The sequence below is a fragment of the Portunus trituberculatus genome, chromosome 36 (assembly GCF_017591435.1).
Source record: "Portunus trituberculatus isolate SZX2019 chromosome 36, ASM1759143v1, whole genome shotgun sequence".
Taxonomy (NCBI): domain Eukaryota; kingdom Metazoa; phylum Arthropoda; class Malacostraca; order Decapoda; family Portunidae; genus Portunus; species Portunus trituberculatus.
This window is the reverse complement of record NC_059290.1, coordinates 3,290,542-3,308,572: the sequence shown is the minus strand read 5'-3', so window position 1 is coordinate 3,308,572 and position 18,031 is coordinate 3,290,542. Positions and strand designations below refer to the sequence as shown.

Sequence of the window (18,031 nt, the reverse complement as noted above, 5' to 3'; positions counted from 1 at the left end):
TCGCAGGTAAGGACCAGTGCCCGCCACTTTTTTTTTCTATTTATCTATATTTATCTATCCATTTATATATATATATATATATATATATATATATATATATATATATATATATATATATATATAGAGAGAGAGAGAGAGAGAGAGAGAGAGAGAGAGAGAGAGAGAGAGAGAGAGAGAGAGAGAGAGAGAGAGATTTATTCATTTATTTATATGAACGTATATCTCAAAATAATTGAATAATCCAACACTTCAATCCCATACTTGGTTTGTTCAAGCCAAGAACCATAATGTATAATATGTAACCTTAGTGATCAACGTTATCTCTATTAAAATCAGAGAGAGAGAGAGAGAGAGAGAGAGCAGCAGTAAATATATTCAACAAAAAGTATTCAAGATAATTATTAGTCTCACTTGAGCAGTCCTTGAGAGATCTACTCTGCCAATGGTAGTCAGTCACTTGTGTCGTGACGCTTGTAAATGCCTAAATAAAGGCAGTTAGTTGATAATTATCTACTACGTGTTTGACAGGGAAATCAACACAAGTTCAATGATCCTGCTCCCAGGTAAAGAAAAAATCATTGGTATTTCTAACTAGAACAAAACTCACTCCAATAAATGTCGCAACACATTCGCAATTAGAGAAGGATTTATCGCTTTACTTATTGGCAGACTTGGAATGTGTTTACGGATACATTATTGTACTTATGTGTACCTATATATATATATATATATATATATATATATATATATATATATATATATATATATATATATATATATATATATATATATATATATATATATATATATATATATATATATATATATATATATATATATACTATTTCATTAAATTTTCCCTCTTTACTTTGATAAATTCCTAGTGTTTCATACACATCATTAAATTAATTACCAAATTTTTTTCTTTCTCTACGCAACATTATGGCATTTCGAGTCACCAAATATTTTTGCAGAGTTTTCCATAAATTTCAGCTGTTTCCATTCACCGTACACATTGTTTGACTGAGTCTCCCCTTCAGCAAGGTAACTCCGCTTTTTTTCGCACATTATGGAATAATTTTCTTAAGTTTCCCCTTCAATTAGATTACTTGCAGTTTTTCAGCCTTGAAGGATTTCCTTAAGTTTCCCATAATATTCAGCTGTTACAAGGTTCAATACTCACCGCCCTTACTTTGTTAGAATCAATAACACTAAGGAGGAGGAGGAGGAAGAGGAGGAGGAGGAGGAGGAAGAGGAAAAGAAGAAAAGATGATGATGATGATTATTATTATTATTATTATTGTTAATGAAAAAAAATGAAAAAATATTATTTTTCCATTATTATTACTATTACTTTTTTTCATTATTATTATTATTATCATTACTTTTTTATTATTATTACTATTAATATTATTATTATAATTATTATTATTATTATTATTATTATTATTATTATTATTATCATTATTATTACTATTATTCTATTCATTATTATTATTATTATTATTATTATCATTATTATTGTTGTTTTTGTGGTTGTTGTTTTTGTTTTTTCTTCTACTACTACTACTACTACTACTACTACTACCACCACCACCACTACTACTACTACTACTACTACTGTGAGCTTGGTGTAACGGTGTAGCTTTTGCGGTCAGCACTGAGAGTCTGTGACAGTGTTGCACCCTCTTCTTACCACTGGATAGGTACATTGAATAGTGTTACCTTGCAGAGTTGTCCTTCACTGGCGGGAATTTGTCCTTTGGTCAATGAGTGGATTGTGTTCCTTTTCTTCTTTTATTACAAAATAAATGTTCCACAGAATAACAAAGTTCGGCACCGATCAGTCACTCAACACACTCACGCTGCTCTCTCTCTCTCTCCGTGACTCTAACAGGGGTCACGTCTTAAGGGTTTAAGCGCCGGTACAGATCTGCTTATCAAAAGAAGTGATGTCGATTTAAGAAATTATCCAAAAAAGTGAAAAAAGTGATAACTGAGATGGTGTCAGTGTAAAAGTAATAGTAAAAGTGAAAAAATCTTAAGTCAAATAAAAAAGTGACAACAAAGGTGACAGACGAAAAGGTTATAACAACAGCGATAAAAACCTAACAAAGATGACATAAAGAAAACAATGATAGTAATAGTAAAGAAAAGCAATGATAAAGGTGAAATAGAGAAAAAAGGTTCAAAAAATAATAACACATGTAATAAAAATATTAAAAAAGGAACATTAGAGATGTGACAAAAGTAACACACACACACACACACACACACACACACACACACACACACACACACACACACACACACACACACACACACACACACACACAGCCCTTGACCTCTCCTCCACTGGAAACAACCTTTATTCTGGGACATCCACAGTGACACAAAGCGAACCATGTGTGACCTGTGAGCCAGCAGCTGGCAGCCAGTGAAGAAGGCCACGGTGAAGGTAGCAGGGAGACCGCCCAGTATTCTCCGCTCCGCCCGGGGATCAAACCCGGGATCTCTCGGCTGTGAACCGAGTGTGCTAACCACTGCACTACTGAGTACCCGGTTAACTGCACTACTCCTTCCAGGAGAGATGAGTGCTGACCTTGGCCTCCACTCTGGCCTTGTACTACAAGGCTGAAGGTTGGCGTCTGCACAGGCGTGACCAGAACAGCCAAGGAGCGCGGCAGGGACAGGAAGCAGTGGCGGGCGGAACTCTCCCTGATCACCACCGGCCGAGAAAACCCTCCCACTGGCATTGTCCCGGTGGCAGGTCCAGACACTCACTAAATAATTGGACACTTCACTTCCACTCCCTCACAACCACTCACAATCTTCACACATGAGTCACTGTTTTCTTTGCACCACTACCCATGGAAATCAAGTTGCTGATTTGATAGGCAGGATGCACCAAGCTTACACTGACTTGACACTTCGAATTCACTTCACTTTTAGCACTTCACAACAAAGTCAGTTTCCATCAAGCACTTGGAAAGGAAAGCCAGCTACACTAGCATTTCATGGACAAGACACACTGACCTCACACTGTTTTGCACCAAATTCCCTTTACTGTCATCAGGATTCGGGTATTCAAGGATGGTTAGGTTCAGTTGTTCAAGTATTTAAAGCAATTATGTGCAGTGCAACAAGCAGCCACAATCACACGGTGCACTGAAAAAGAGAACATAAAATTGAAGACTCCAGTGAATAAGGAGAGAATTCATTTACTGGATGCAAGAAACAACACTGAGCTACAAAGACTAAACTAAACATGCAATTCAGAGGCAAATAAACAAATCAATAAATAACAACAACAACTAAACAATAATAACAATAACCCTACACCAATCACCAAAGCCAAAAATAAGAAACAGACTCTGCATCACTAAGCTTTCCATATATGCAAACTTCTGAACAGCAATGCCAAAACAAAGCCTTCACAATACCAGCAACTGACCCACCTGTGATGCCCTCAACCTTGGGTGTGACAGAAGGTCCATCAGCAGCATTGTCGCCTCTCCCAGCTGTGTCAAGTTAACGGCATCAAAGACGTACATGACTTTGGGCACACCTCCATAGTAGCTGTGCCAGATAGGTGCCATGCTACCCCCTGCAACATGGAGAAAGGATGTGTGGTGCATTGTCACTCCTCCTACTGTGTTATGGAAGTGATAGGAAGATACACAATGAGATGGTTTGGCCCCATAGTAAGATGAGAAAGCAAGGAACTGATTGAATTGAAAGAAAATCAAGAAAACTAACTGAGAGATGATGATTATGAAGATACACAATAAGATAGTTTGGTCACAGTAAGAAGAGAAAGCACGGAACTGGTTGAACTGAAAGAGAATCAAGAATTTTATATATATATATATATATATATATATATATATATATATATATATATATATATATATATATATATATATATATATATATATTCATACCATGTAGGCTTTACATGGGAATTTATGGGCTAAAGGGGATATTTTTGGGGGGTACTTCCTATCTCAAAGCTCCACCCGCTACGAAACCACTGCCCCAGGTGAGGAAACCTAATCTATACTCGAACCTTGGACAGGATTCAAACCTGTGCACTTCAACACCCCTTGGACCCCAAAGCACGCATAGTTCCACTCTACCTTGAGGGTACAAAAATTGAAAAACAGTGAGATAGAGATGAAAATGAGGTAAAACTACAAAGATGAAAGTCAAGAAGGGTCAGAAACAAACGGACGTTATTTGTACACAGCAATAACTCTCTGGAAATGGCAAATGAAATATAACTCACCCCACCAAAATAACAAACATAAAGAAATGATTAAACACAACAAATTCTCTAACAGTGACAAAAACAACAATTTATAAGCCATACTAGACTGCCATCCTCCTTAACCACTTTAGTGCCATGATGCATTGCCATATTCATTCTGGTTACTATTTGGTGATTTTATATAGCTTCAGAAATTTGTGTGAGGGATTAAAATAGTGAGGACTGTGGCCATTAATCTTCTAACCTCCACAGACCCCTCCTAATGTCAATAATGGTCTGATCATACACAAATCTCAAGGTAAAAATGTGTCCTAGTACTGAAGGGGTTAAGTTTAGCCAAAACATTACACTCATCTCTCTGTATAAATGTGTGAGGGATTTCCAGCTACCCTTCCCTCCATCAAGGCCTCACTGACACCTCACATCTAGCCTCAAATTCCCAAGCATTAAAGCATCTAGCTGTAGTGGAAGTCATTGGGGGTTTCAAGTTGTTTTCAGGATTCAAGTACATACATAATTCAACAAGTATCATGTATCACTGGAAGGAAACAAACACTAATAAGAACTCAAGTATCCATCTCCAGACAAGCTGTAAAGGGTATATTTCTCCCATGTTTCTCATAAAGTACAATACATTTCTTCTTATTCAACATCTATAGCTTCTGGTACAATGGCCATTAAATTTGAAACCCGCTCCCAACAATTCCAGCACCACAGTCACTTTCCATTCTTCCCGACAGTAGAAATTCCTCCCAATGTTTCTAATAAAGTACAATATTTTTTTCATTTACATCTACAGTTTCTAGTATACAATAACCAATTAATCTGAAAACCTCCCAACAATTCCAGCACCACAGTCACTGTGCATTCTTTCTGACAGCAGAAAACTAGCACCATGACATCACTTGGTGCTCAGTTTGGCCTGTGTGATACTGCCTCAATGCTCACCCAATTCCCTGATGCTGATTGGAGGCAGGTCAGGACCTTGAGAGATGGTGGTGATGTTCATGCCAACTGTGGGCACTGTGGTCAGGTTGATGTCTGGCTTTGTTAGGTTGGCAAGTCTCCGCAGCAGCAGTGTCTTGCCTGTGCCTTCCGGACCAATGCACAGCAGCATCTCTCAGCAGTGGTGCCTGTGGAAGTCTGAAACATTATATACTAACTTAAAATCTGCTTCAAAGTGCACAAAATATGAAAAAATTTATGCAAAAATGTTTTGATGTAGGAGCTTGAAACAATAAAGTCTGACCTAAAATAGACTAATAATTACTTCAGTGGACAAAATATGAAGAAAATTATGTTAAAAGTTTCTGTTGAGGTATGAGGAAGACAGAAACAATAAAATCTGTCCTACAAAAAGACTAAACATTGCTTCAAAATGGAAAAAATATGAAGAACCTTATGCAAAATGTTTGTCTTGATATGAGGGAGACTAAGACAATAAATTATGTCCTAAAAGAATAAGAATTGCATTAAAACCTAAGTCAATTGAAGTAGAAGGTGCTGGTAAGGCATGTGTGAGTCTGATACATCAAGCTCTGCCTTAACGAATAAATAATTGATTCCAAGCAGACAAAACCTGAGGAAAAAAAACTGAAAGGTTATATAACACATGCAGACTTAGAAACCGTAACAATGAAAGCAACAGTTGTGCCTAATACAGAAATGTGCCAAAATGCACCAAAGTTTACCAAAATGTACACCAACACTATCAAACACTCCCACATCTCATGGAACAATATTTGGCAGCTCCATTTACAGTATTCTTTTTCTGTTAATGAAGTGATGTTACAAACAGCACACTCAGGAAGTATGAACAATGGGTTGTGTGAGTTGGGCCTGGCATGGCAGTAAGGAGACAGTTACTAGATGGTCATAAGGGTGAGAGGAGAGTAGGTTAATGTTTACTATCGGTCCTTGTCAGTAACGCATGACATGACTACATGGTGTGGTAGTAAGACTCCCTGTACTTCACATCTATGAAGGCTTTTTACGAGTGCTAGTTATAAGATGGTCATAAGGCTGATAGGAGAGTGGGTTAATATTTACTCTCGGCCCTTGTCAGTAATGCATGACATGACTACATGGTGTGGTAGTAGACTCACTGTACTTCACGTCTATGAAGGCCTTTCTCATGTGCTTGGCTGAGTAATAATGATGCTTTTAAAAATTAATACATCATGCCAAAAAACAAGTAAGATCAGGTTTAGTTCAGGTTAGATTAGCTTAGGTTAGGTTAGGTTAGTTTTAGGGTTGGGTTAACTTAAATTCAGTTTGTTTTGATTTGGCTGGTCGGTGATACAAAAATAGACTAAATTTCACATTTCCTCAAAACGTCTAAGTCCTGCAACAAACAGCCATATTTGACAAACAGAGGATCCTTTATAAATATTTACCAAGAACACACTCTACAAACCACCAATACCAGCTTGTGAAGAGACACTTTTGCCTCCTCTCTTCCCCTGAGACATAACACTAAGGCTACAGAATGTTAACTTCCTGCTTGCCTGAATAGCAAAAACACAACACATCTAGCATGTAAACCCTGGATGCTGTTAACAAAAAAATGACTTTCCTCTCTCCACCACAAAAAAAGAAAGAAAAGCCACGTGAAAGCTTTCATAAACCTTAACACCTCCAAAAAATTAAAAATGAATAGTCAAAACAACAACAATTTTATCAAGAAAATCCAGGATGCTGTTAATCAAAATTTAATCACCCTCAACAAACTAGAAGAAAAAGGAAACGACACGTGAAAGCTTCCATTAACCTTAACACTTCCAGAAAAAGAAGTAAACCGACAAAAAAAAAAAAAACACGCTTCATTATAACCCCTTTAACACACCACAGAGGAGCGGAACCCTAAACACTAACACTAGGCAGTCACAAGACACAATACACCAACACTACAATGACCCTATACATTGTAACCTTACCTATACACTCACCAAGATAGACCCCGAGGCACTGAGGATCTGTAAGCCTCCCCTGTGTTGGTGACGGGAGGAGAGAAGGGTGAAACGAGAGAAGAAAGACAGGAACGACTGCACGAGGATTAAAAAAATGATAAGTGACTAGGCAACCTTTCCTCGTGTTTACATGCAGCGTTGCCATGAAGACGGGGACGCTGCAGCTCCAGAAACACTTTATTCTATCAAGAAGACTATTTTCCAGGGCCACAGAGATGACTGGTCTAGTTCTGAAGCGAGGTTTTCCTTGAACAAACCAAAAATCACGTTAATTTTTCACTACAATCAACAAAACACCATGAAAAACTAGCGTTTCTTTAACTAGAACCTTCAGAGAGAGAGAGAGAGAGAGAGAGAGAGAGAGAGAGAGAGAGAGAGAGAGAGAGAGAGAGAGAGAGAGATTGATTGATACATTTATTGTTGAATTAATAAATAATTTCAACACCCACCCCCTGGGCAAAGACTTAAGGTTAAAGTATCAAAAATATAACACTAAACAGTTTACATAACAAGAATACAAGTATTTCAATAAATAAGTACAGATATTGCACACCTTATTGCATACACATCCTACAGTGTTGGAGCAAACTGAGGATATTCCCTGAGTATATCCCTGAGGGTGGCTGAGTCTAGGAGATGGTCAATGAGGCTGTACAAATCATGTTGACCTTGTGGCCTAAATTTAGCAATGAGAGGACATTCCATGATATAGTAAGGCAGAGTGCCCCCCCTTGGTGCAGCACACAGCACACAGCACACACCAGGAGAAGCACTGACTTCCCAAAAGTATTTGTAGCCTAATCTGAGCCTCATTGCCACCCTGTCATGTGATGCAGTGTGTCTCCCGTAGGTGTAAGCACAGCTCTGGGAGACACGTGCATAGTGAAGACTAGTGCTACTGTCCCTATGGCAACAAAGCTCCAACTAATCACTAATGCTACTATGTACAAAGTCCTTAATGCTACTCTTAACATAACCCAGAGTGTACTCAGTGCCAGGGTCCACTGTGTCATCTTGTAGAGCACACTGAGCAAAGCGGTCTGCTTTTTCATTTAGCGGGATACCCACATGAGAGGGTATCCAGATGAAATGGACCGTGGCACCAGCACCTTCTAGGGTGTGGATGAGATCAAGACACTTATTAACTAGATCACAGTCCATGGGGGAGGTGGATTGAAGGGCATACAATGCAGCCTGAATGTTCTTATGGAGTGGCGCCACTATATGGAGCACCTCTAGTACAGTATACAGTTCTGGTCTAGTGGAAGACATGGGTGCAGGGAGCCGCCTGGAAACCTCAATGTCAGTGTAGAGACTGGCAGAGAGGTACTCACGGATGAATAGCCCACATCTAGACCTGCTGTCATTGACTGACCCATCACAATAAACATGAATAGCTTGAATGTGTGGGTACTTGAACAATTTAGTCATGAACATGTCTTGCAGCAGCACATGAGGTAGCCAGTTAGCTCTTGGGCTGATGCAGAGATATTGAATATCAACACTGACACGATGAGGGTTCCAGGCGGGTTGTAGCGGTGACATAACAACGTTAATACAGGCCTCGGCTACACCTACACTTGTCAGTACTCCCAAAATCTTCCTGAGGTATGGTGTTGTAGGAGTGCAAGGATTATGATTCAGGGGGGTCAGTGATCCCTTTAGAGTCAGAGCCCGTGCATAGCATCCGACTAATTGTGCGACAAGTAATTTCCTGTACCCTACACATAATACTCGGCAGGTGAAGTTCAGCTCTGATAACTTCAATCCGTGCAGTCCAGGGGCATCCCAAGATTATCCGCATGGCTTCATTCTGTACAAGCTCCAGTGGACGGAGTTGGGTGGCATTAAAATGTATTAAAACAGGGGCAGCATAATCAATAAGGGACCATATGACAGATATATAGAACATTATTAGGACTGGAATGCCCGCCCCCAGGCCCCTGTTGGCTAGCAGCCAAAGTGGTGCTAGCCGTAGCAGACAAAGGTCTCGAACATAGTGGACGGCTTGAAGAGACTTCCTGAAGCTCATCTGAACACCCAGGTACTTGTGTATATGAACTCTAGGGATGGGAACTTTGTTTACAGTGGGCAGCCAAGAGACCTTCCCTTTAGCTTGAAATTTTGTTTTACATTCATTAATCACTAGTCCCATTTGGACACACAAACCTGCTAGTTGTGACAAAGCTAACTGGAAAATCCTGGGTGTGGGGCATTGGAGGAGTATGTCATCAGCATAGATGAGGACCTGGGTGCCCTGTGGAAAGGAACAGGGTGCAATTTTGTCCATTAAAACATTAAAAAGCATTGGACTAAGGACTCCACCCTGTGGTGTTCCAAGCTCAAAGACTTCCTCAGAGGAGACTGCACCTTGAAACCAAACCTGTGCTGTTCTATTGTACAAATAATCCCTGATCCATCCTAATAGCCTACCTTTGACACCTTTGAGAATGAGTTCCTCCATAATAACATCTTTGTTGGCCCTGTCAAAGGCACCCTTGAAATCAACAAAAGCTCTGCAGATAGCATCCTTATATATAAGACACTCAACAAAACAGTGACTTGTAGAGTGATCTTTTAGGAAGCCATAGAGTACATGGCCCACCTTGTATATAAGCCTGTTCAGTATTACCTGTTCCATCATTTTACACAGACAGCTGGTGAGAGAAATAGGGCGAAAGGTGCCATCACCTTTGGGGACTAGGATGACAAAAGCTGTTTTCCAAGAGTGGGGAAGCTTGCCTACAGTGAAAAACATGTTAAATAAATCCAAGATAATGTTGTCTACCTTTACCTCCACGAGAGCACTGAGGATATCATAGGTGATACCATCCTTGCCAGGAGCTGTTGACTTACCCAACTTGACTGCCGAGAAGAGTTCGTCATGTGTGATAGACACACAGGTGTCATCCAGCAGAGAAACACTGTGGCGAAGCAACTCCATCCTTCGTGGTCTTTGCTGATCAAGCGTCTCCTGGTGTTCCACAGGAAGGCCAGAGAAGGATGAGGCTTTCTTCCACTGCAAGATGAGTTCTCGTGCCCTGCCTGCAGGATCAGGGTCACACACCTGTCGTCTGGACTTGCCCCAGATGCTGTTGACATGGTGCCACACCTCCTGGAGGTGTGGTCCTGAACACCTTGTCCAGGAAGGAGACCCAGTACGTCTTCCTTTCCTGCTGTAACAGATCCGTGAGGTGTCAAGCCACGGTAACCATGGCATCCCGTGACTCTGTGTCTGCTGGGTTGAGCTGCCAACGTCTCTGGTAGGCAGCGAGCGTCTGTTGGCAGTTCAGAATCACAGGGTCGGTAGCGTAAGTCTAGCGGCGTGGAGCATGGGCCCTTGCTGGAACCCTCGGAGTCGTGATGAATCCCTCGATGGTGTGCAGGAGTCAGTCATACAGTGCCTCTGCATCAGCAAAGGAGCCCTTCACGGCAGCATACCACGCCACCACATAGATGACGAGGCCCGCCATCCTGGATGGTGGCACCGTCAAGCGCTTCCTTGGCATTGCCAGGGCGGACTGCACCGGGAGGGTCGTCTCCAGGGTGAAGTGGTCACTCAGCAATGACCTGACAAGATAAGTTTCGGTAGTATATGTTGGCATATTGATGAGGGCTACATAATCAAGTGTTTAATGATCTATTGACAGAGTAACATGATATTTATCAAATCAAAAGCAGAAACACTCTTAAGAACAAACTTCCTCCTAACTGTGGACTTTGAAAAACAGTGGTCGCATAAGATGTACTTCTAAAAGACACTTGTTTCAACACTACTATTTCAATCACCTGCAAAAACCAACCCCCAAAAATGTGTGTGCCCTGCACTTTACAAATCAGAATCACACGGGTTTTTAATGGAGGTTTGATGGCTGTATTGACAGATTACATTGATATCTACCTTATCAAAAGCCACATGTGGGCGTTGAAAATTGTGGCAACATAACCTATATCTTAAAAAGACTCTAATTTCAGTCACACAGGTTTTTAAGGGTAGTTTGATGGTTCTATTGACAGATTAGTAGGACATCTACTCTATCAATAGCACAAAAACTCTTACACAAGAGAGAGAGAGAGAGAGAGAGAGAGAGAGAGAGAGAGAGAGAGAGAGAGAGAGAGAGAGAGAGAGAGAGAGAGAGAGAGAGAGAGAGAGAGAGTGTCTTGGGTGGTAGGTTAGCTTAAAATACATTATCATCATAACACACGCTGAAACACACAAACAAACACACCCAAAACTGCACCCAAACACTTGTAATATCCAAAAAACACATTCAAATGCATCAAAAACACATGAAATACAATCAAAACACACCCAAACACAGTCAAACACACCCAAACACACTCAAACACACCCAAACATACCAAAACACATATAAACACACTCAAAACACATACAAAACACCTCAAAACACACCCCAAATGCACCCAAGAACCCTAAACACACTCAAAATACCCCAAAACACACCCAAAAAGACCCAAAACACACACAAACGCATCCAAACACACCCAAACACACTCACACGCATCTCTTCCTTATGTGTGTGTGTCCTTGATCTGAGAGAAGGTGTTGATGGTGGTGGACAAAACGGGTGTGGTGTTTTTCAAGGCCGTTTTAATCTCCGTCCTTGACTTCAAATACATCGGCGTGTCGTTTTCTGCGGACCTGCAAACGTTTGGTTAGATTAGATTAGGTTAGTTAAAAATAAATAAATAAATAAAAAAAATTACAAGGTTAGGTTAGACTAAGAGAAGAATATCACATTCAAACAACAAGATCGCATAGTAAAAACCTGAGGAAGGAAGATGTCTAAGACATGTTACAAAATAGAGTTTCCGCAAAGATGTGTTGAGACGTGGAACAGTTTGGGTGAAAAGTGATGTCAGCAATGAGTGTGCATAATTAGGGTAAAGAAGTGGTGTCACCAACGAGTGTGCACAGTTTTAAAGAAAAATTGGATAAGTGTAGATATTGAGACAGGGCCACACCTGTGTAAGGCCCAGGCCCTATAAAACTACAACTAGGTAAATACACAAACACATAAACACACACACACACACACACACACACACACAACATAACATAACATAACATAAATAATAGGATAACAAAGGGCCACCAGGGCCCATCTAGGTTATCCTGTATCAGTCGCACAGCGACCTCGTCATCAGTACTTAAAGATACACTTACAAGTACACAATACATTATATACTAATTCTAAATATTTGGCCCATTAACAGGGGTAAGTCCTGCAGCGAAATCCTCTACAATTTGTGGTCCCCATACATGGGGATCATGTCTTGTTTAACTATAGTAAATTTCTTATAAAAACTATCATGCAGTGCTATACATAATTATAAATCTAATAAATTTAAGTGCTTATCTAATCTGTTTTTAAACATTGTCAAACTAGTGCTATTTACAACCGTCTCTGGCAATGCATTCCAGAAGTCTACCACTCTATGACTAAAGAAATATTTTCTTATATCTAACCTGCAGCCTTGCTTTCTAATCTTCCTGCCATGATTTCTAGTCCTATTTCCCTCCTCTAAGGTAAAGAAAGATCTCACATCTATGTAGTTTGTATCTGAAAACATTTTAAATAACTCTATCATATCCCTCTTATACATCTCCTCTCAAATGAAAACATGTTTAATTCCTTTAATCTATCTCTATACTCCAGGCGCTTTAATGCTGGTATCATCCTAGTTGCTCTTCTCTGAACTGCTTCTAACATGTTGATATCCTGCCTATAGTGGGGTGACCAGGCCTGTATGCAATACTCTAAATGGGGCCTAACATAGGAATTATATAAGCTACGCACCACTTCCTTACTTTTATAACTAACATTTCTATTTATAAAACCCAGGATCCTATTTGCCCTATTTCTTGCTTCTAAACATTGCTTTGAAAATTTCATAGTCCTGTCTATCACTACTCCTAAATCCTTTCCCTCCTCTACTGCCTCTAGCCAACATCCCTCCATCTCATAGCTAAAGTTTGTGTTGTCTTTACCTAAATGCATAACCTGACACTTTTTAGAATTAAACTCCATCTGCCACCTGTCTGCCCATGCTATCAGCCTGTCCAGGTCTCGTTGTATTCTGTAATTGTCCTTTTCACCCTGTACTGCACATGCTATCTTAGTATCATCTGCAAACTTTGATACTTTGCTACTAATTCCTATATCTAAATCGTTAATGTACACCAAGAAAAGAAGAGGTCCTAGCACTGATCCTTGGGGTACCCACTAACCACTTCCTTCCACTCAGACATTGCCCCATTTAATACTACTCTCTGTTTCCTATCAGAAAGCCATTCACTAATCCAATCAACTAACCTACCCCCTATCCCATGTAGTCTCAATTTGTACACTAGCCTCCTATGCGGTACCTTATCAAATGCCTTGCTAAAATCTAGATATATAACATCTATGCTATTTCCATCATCTAACTCCTTGGTAATATATTCTAAGATATCGAGCAAATTTGTAAGACAGGACCTCCCTGATCTAAAGCCATGTTGGGTATCTCTAATTAATCTATTCTCATTTAAATGCTCCCAAATACTACCCTTAATGATTTTCTCTAGTATCTTACATACTATACTAGTTAAACTGATCGGTCTATAATTATTCGCATCATCCTTCCTACCTTTTTTAAATATTGGAGTAACATTAGCTAACTTCCAGTCCTGAGGTATCTCAGCAAACCTAAGTGATCTTTCAAAGATTAACTTAAGTGCTTCAGAAATACTGTCTACACCCTCCCTAAGTACTCTGGCATGTAGCTCATCAGGACCACTGGCTTTCCTATCGTCTAGTTCAAGAATAAATTTCCTAATAATTCCCGGTTTTATATCAATATTTTCTAAAGCTCTTAAACTACTCGTCGCACTGTTTGTAACAGGATTTCCTATTCTTTCCTAGTAAATACTGAAGAAAATTGTTCATTCAATAATTCTACTATGTCTTCATTTTGATCCACTACTACACCATCTTTTCTGAGTGGTCCAATCCTATCCTTATTTCTTTTATCACTGACCTTGTAATAACTATATAATTTTTGGGATCTTTACTCCCAGCTCTAGCTAGTTTTATCTCTGCCTGCCTTTTACTTTTTTATAACCTTACTCAAATCATCCCTGACCTGTCTGTACCTAATCAAATCTACATCTTCCCACTTTTCTGCAACTCTCTGTATGCCCTCTTCTTCTCTCTGATCTGGCTACCTATCTCATGAGTCCACCATAATGGCTTCCTGTTTCTCTGCCTTATATCTTTGTAAGGGATACACTGCATCACTATACCCTTTACTACAACCTTAAAAATATCCCACATCTCCTGTGCAGTTTTATTTCCAAAACTATCTTCCCAGTTTACCTCTCCTAATAACTGACGTAACCTACCATAATTGCCTTTCTGATAGTTTGGGACTCTAGTCTTATTCACTATATTATCCCTACTGGAATTAATGATAAATCTAATTATATGATGGTCACTGTTTGCTAAAGTCTCTCCTACCTCAACTTCCTTTAAACAATGCTCAATATTTGTTAGTACTATGTCTAAAACCTTCCTCCCCTAGTAGGTTTATCTACCATCTGCACTAAATAGTTATCCTGAAAACTTTCCATAAACTTATTTTCACTAGCATCTCCTACCATCCTCTCCCAGTTTACTGACTTAAGATTAAAATCCCTAAGATAATTGTCTGACTAGTACACCCCTATTTATCTCATCTACCATAAGGTTGTCTACATCTGCTGACTGGTTAGGTGGCCTATAAAAGCTCCTACTCTAATAACCTTACTTTTGTTTACTCTAACATCCAGCCATAAGGACTCTACTCTGTTATCTACCTTAATACCATTAACCTGACTGGAAATGAAGGATTTTTACATAAATAACTACTCCTCCGCCTATCCTACCAATTCTCTGGTGTAAATACATAATGTATCCATCTACTTCATATTCTTTCCTATTTTCCTAAACTTTTCCTCATTTACCCATGCCTCTGTGACACATACAACATCTAGGTCCTCCTCAACTATATAACTAGATAACTCGTCCTTCTTGTTCCTAAGACTCCTGGCATTTACATAAAAACATTTAAGTCCTGCTACCTTCCTAGATGCTGTCTCCTTATTTGGAATCCTAATCTTATTCTCTCCTATTTGCACCTGGAAATCTTTCCTAATCTTTTCACTATCTCTGTTTATCCTATCTAATTTATGTCTAGCATCTTTCTTCTGGAATGCATTTGCTACCTCACCCCCTACACTCCATCCCAACTCCCCTCCAGACATCCACTCAGCACATCCACACCCTTCCTACTCAGATGCACACCATCCCTAGCATACAAATCCCTTCGCCCATAGAACCTATCCCATACATCCACAAAGCTGACACCCACATCCTTACACATCCCTTTTACCCGATCATTCACACCAATGGCTCTAGACAACCATTCCTGCTAACATACACACGAGGCAAGATTCCTGACACTACACACCTCCTACCACTCTCCCTTATCTTGCCTAACATTTCCCGAAATCTTGCCACTAACTCCTCCGACCCACCTGCTCTGACATCGTTCCCACCTACGTGCAAAACTACTACACCCTCCTCTCCATCCCCCAACCCTCTTCTGCACCTCCTCACTCACTGCCTTCACACCTGCACCAGGCATACACACGTTCGTCCTCCTATCCCTGTCTTTCCCACAGAAAGTGCTATCTAAATACCTAACCTGAGAGTCACCCACCACACACACCTGAGGTGTGCTAGGCACAACCATCCTCCTCCTCTCCTCTACCCCCTTCTTTCTCCTTTCACTCACCACAACCACCTCATTCACTCCACTCTCACTCTCCCCCTCCCCCTCCAACAAACCGAACCTATTTTCACACTCAACAGGTTTAGTCCTATCCTCCCTAACTATCTCCGCTTTCCTTCCCCTCGCAACCTGCCATCTCTGCCTATCCTGACTACTATCTTTCCCAGTCTGGCTCGCCTGCTCCCTCTTCCCCACTCTGCTCTTCCCGACAGAGGGCCAAGCCACCCTGTCGCCCTCAGAAGGTCCAACCTTCGGCCTAACACTGATCTCCTGCCTAATTTTTTCCACTGCCTCCCCAAGCCTCTTAACCTCCTCCTTCAATTCAAAGATGAGAACTTCGTTCGCACTTTTCCCCTCACTTAGCTTTCTGATTTCCTCTCGCAATTCTCGGTGCTCAAGAGAAAGAACTAAATTCTCGCTCTTGAGCCTACACACCATACACTCAGAAAAGTCAACGACCTTCCTGTCGTGCCCACACATCTCACACACAACAAACTCTCCCAATCCCACCTCAACACTCTCTTTCACGCACTCAATCACACTCTGATATACCTCAGTAGCTACCGCCATACTAATTTACAATATGTTAACTCACAAACAAATAAAAATACTAGGTGACGGCGGGGTGGGGGAACCGCGGTGGTGGGAGGGCCTAAGTGAGGTCAACTAATCCTCTTTCAAGGTCAACTTGACGGTTACAAGCCTAGTCTCCTCGCTCTACCAAAAATACTTTTAACTCACAAACACTGATTCTAACCACTATTTCACTCTAATCTAACACTTGCAGTACACACTTTCACTTCACTAACACTCAAAAGCACCACACAGACACCAAGCACAAACACCACTCGCTAACTATAAAAACCACAGCCAGAAACGGAGCGCACACACAACACGTCCACTCGCCACCACAGCTACTCCCTCTACACCACACTCAAGATATGTAAAATATACCTAAAAATATCTAACACACAAAATACACCCAAAACACCCTGCAACACTACCAAACACACTCAAAATACTTCAGATATAACCCAAAACACCAAAATGCGTTATAAAGAACGGTAACATTAAAAAGGGGACTTACCTAAATATTGTGGCTTGGCTCCTCCTCTTCTTCCACTTCCATTTTTCCTTTCTTCTTCGTTCTCCTCCTTTTTTCTTTCTTCTACTGCTTCCATCTACACGCCTGAGCCTAGAAACACATAAAAACACTTAGAAAACACGAGATATTAGGCAAAATATTGAGGAAGTGGAGGGAGAGTACCTATTGTGGCTTGCCTTCTCCTCCACTTATTCCTCCCTTCCTCCTCACCCTCCTTTATTTATCTTTCCTTCTTCCTTCTGCTACTAATATCTACACACCTGAGCCAAGAAACACGGGAAAACACGTAGAAATCACTAGATATTAGGCAAAATATCGACGAACTGGGCGGTAGGGAGGGGAGGGACACCGGCCTGGGCTATGATGATTGGCTGTGACGTCATCAAGAGCGCAGGAACAGTGGCTGAATTACGTAAATAATTTTAAAAATGACTTCAAGAAAAAACGAAGCCAAGGCCGAATGCTTACTTTTTTATGACTTGATAGATACTTTAATTAATATCCAAAACATCAAAACATCTCCTGCTTAACTAGTTTTAAAAAACGGTCTAAACTAAGTATATAAAATGTATATAAACATTTCCACTTATAACGCTGCCAAAACGTCCAGCCATTTCGACTTTATATTTATTTCGAAAAATATTAGACAATATAAACTCTCTTCTCAGGCATCCAACACTGACCTAGAACCAGAAGTGAACCAGTGAAAGAGCATTTATGTAAAACAAAACCATTAAACTCTAAACTCATTAAAACCTCTTGTAAAGTCCACCTATTTTCACTTGGCGAGTATTCTAACACATTCTACAGAGTCTGAGCTTTCTTTTAAGGCATTCTACAACGAGTTTGACC

General features: G+C 40.3%; 1 protein-coding gene across 3 annotated transcripts; it reads right to left on the bottom strand.

Annotated features, from left to right (window-relative positions):
• Window positions 1-1,783: 1,783 nt before the first annotated feature.
• Window positions 1,784-17,223, bottom strand: LOC123513680 (ADP-ribosylation factor-like protein 16). Of its 3 annotated transcripts, XM_045271022.1 has the most exons (6): window positions 17,162-17,223; window positions 11,760-11,902; window positions 10,096-10,809; window positions 5,219-5,413; window positions 3,459-3,607; window positions 1,784-3,168 (listed from the first exon to the last, which is right to left on the bottom strand). In XM_045271022.1, exons 4-6 carry the CDS (start codon window positions 5,385-5,387, stop codon window positions 3,157-3,159), a joined length of 330 nt encoding a protein of 109 aa, XP_045126957.1. In that variant the 5' UTR covers window positions 5,388-5,413; window positions 10,096-10,809; window positions 11,760-11,902; window positions 17,162-17,223; the 3' UTR covers window positions 1,784-3,156. The 3 variants fall into 3 exon arrangements, with proteins under 3 accessions (XP_045126957.1, XP_045126959.1, XP_045126958.1); XM_045271024.1 differs by lacking the exons at window positions 10,096-10,809; window positions 11,760-11,902; window positions 17,162-17,223 and adding an exon at window positions 7,219-7,599; XM_045271023.1 differs by lacking the exons at window positions 10,096-10,809; window positions 11,760-11,902; window positions 17,162-17,223 and adding an exon at window positions 7,219-7,598 and having other exon boundaries at window positions 5,219-5,403.
• Window positions 17,224-18,031: the final 808 nt, after the last annotated feature.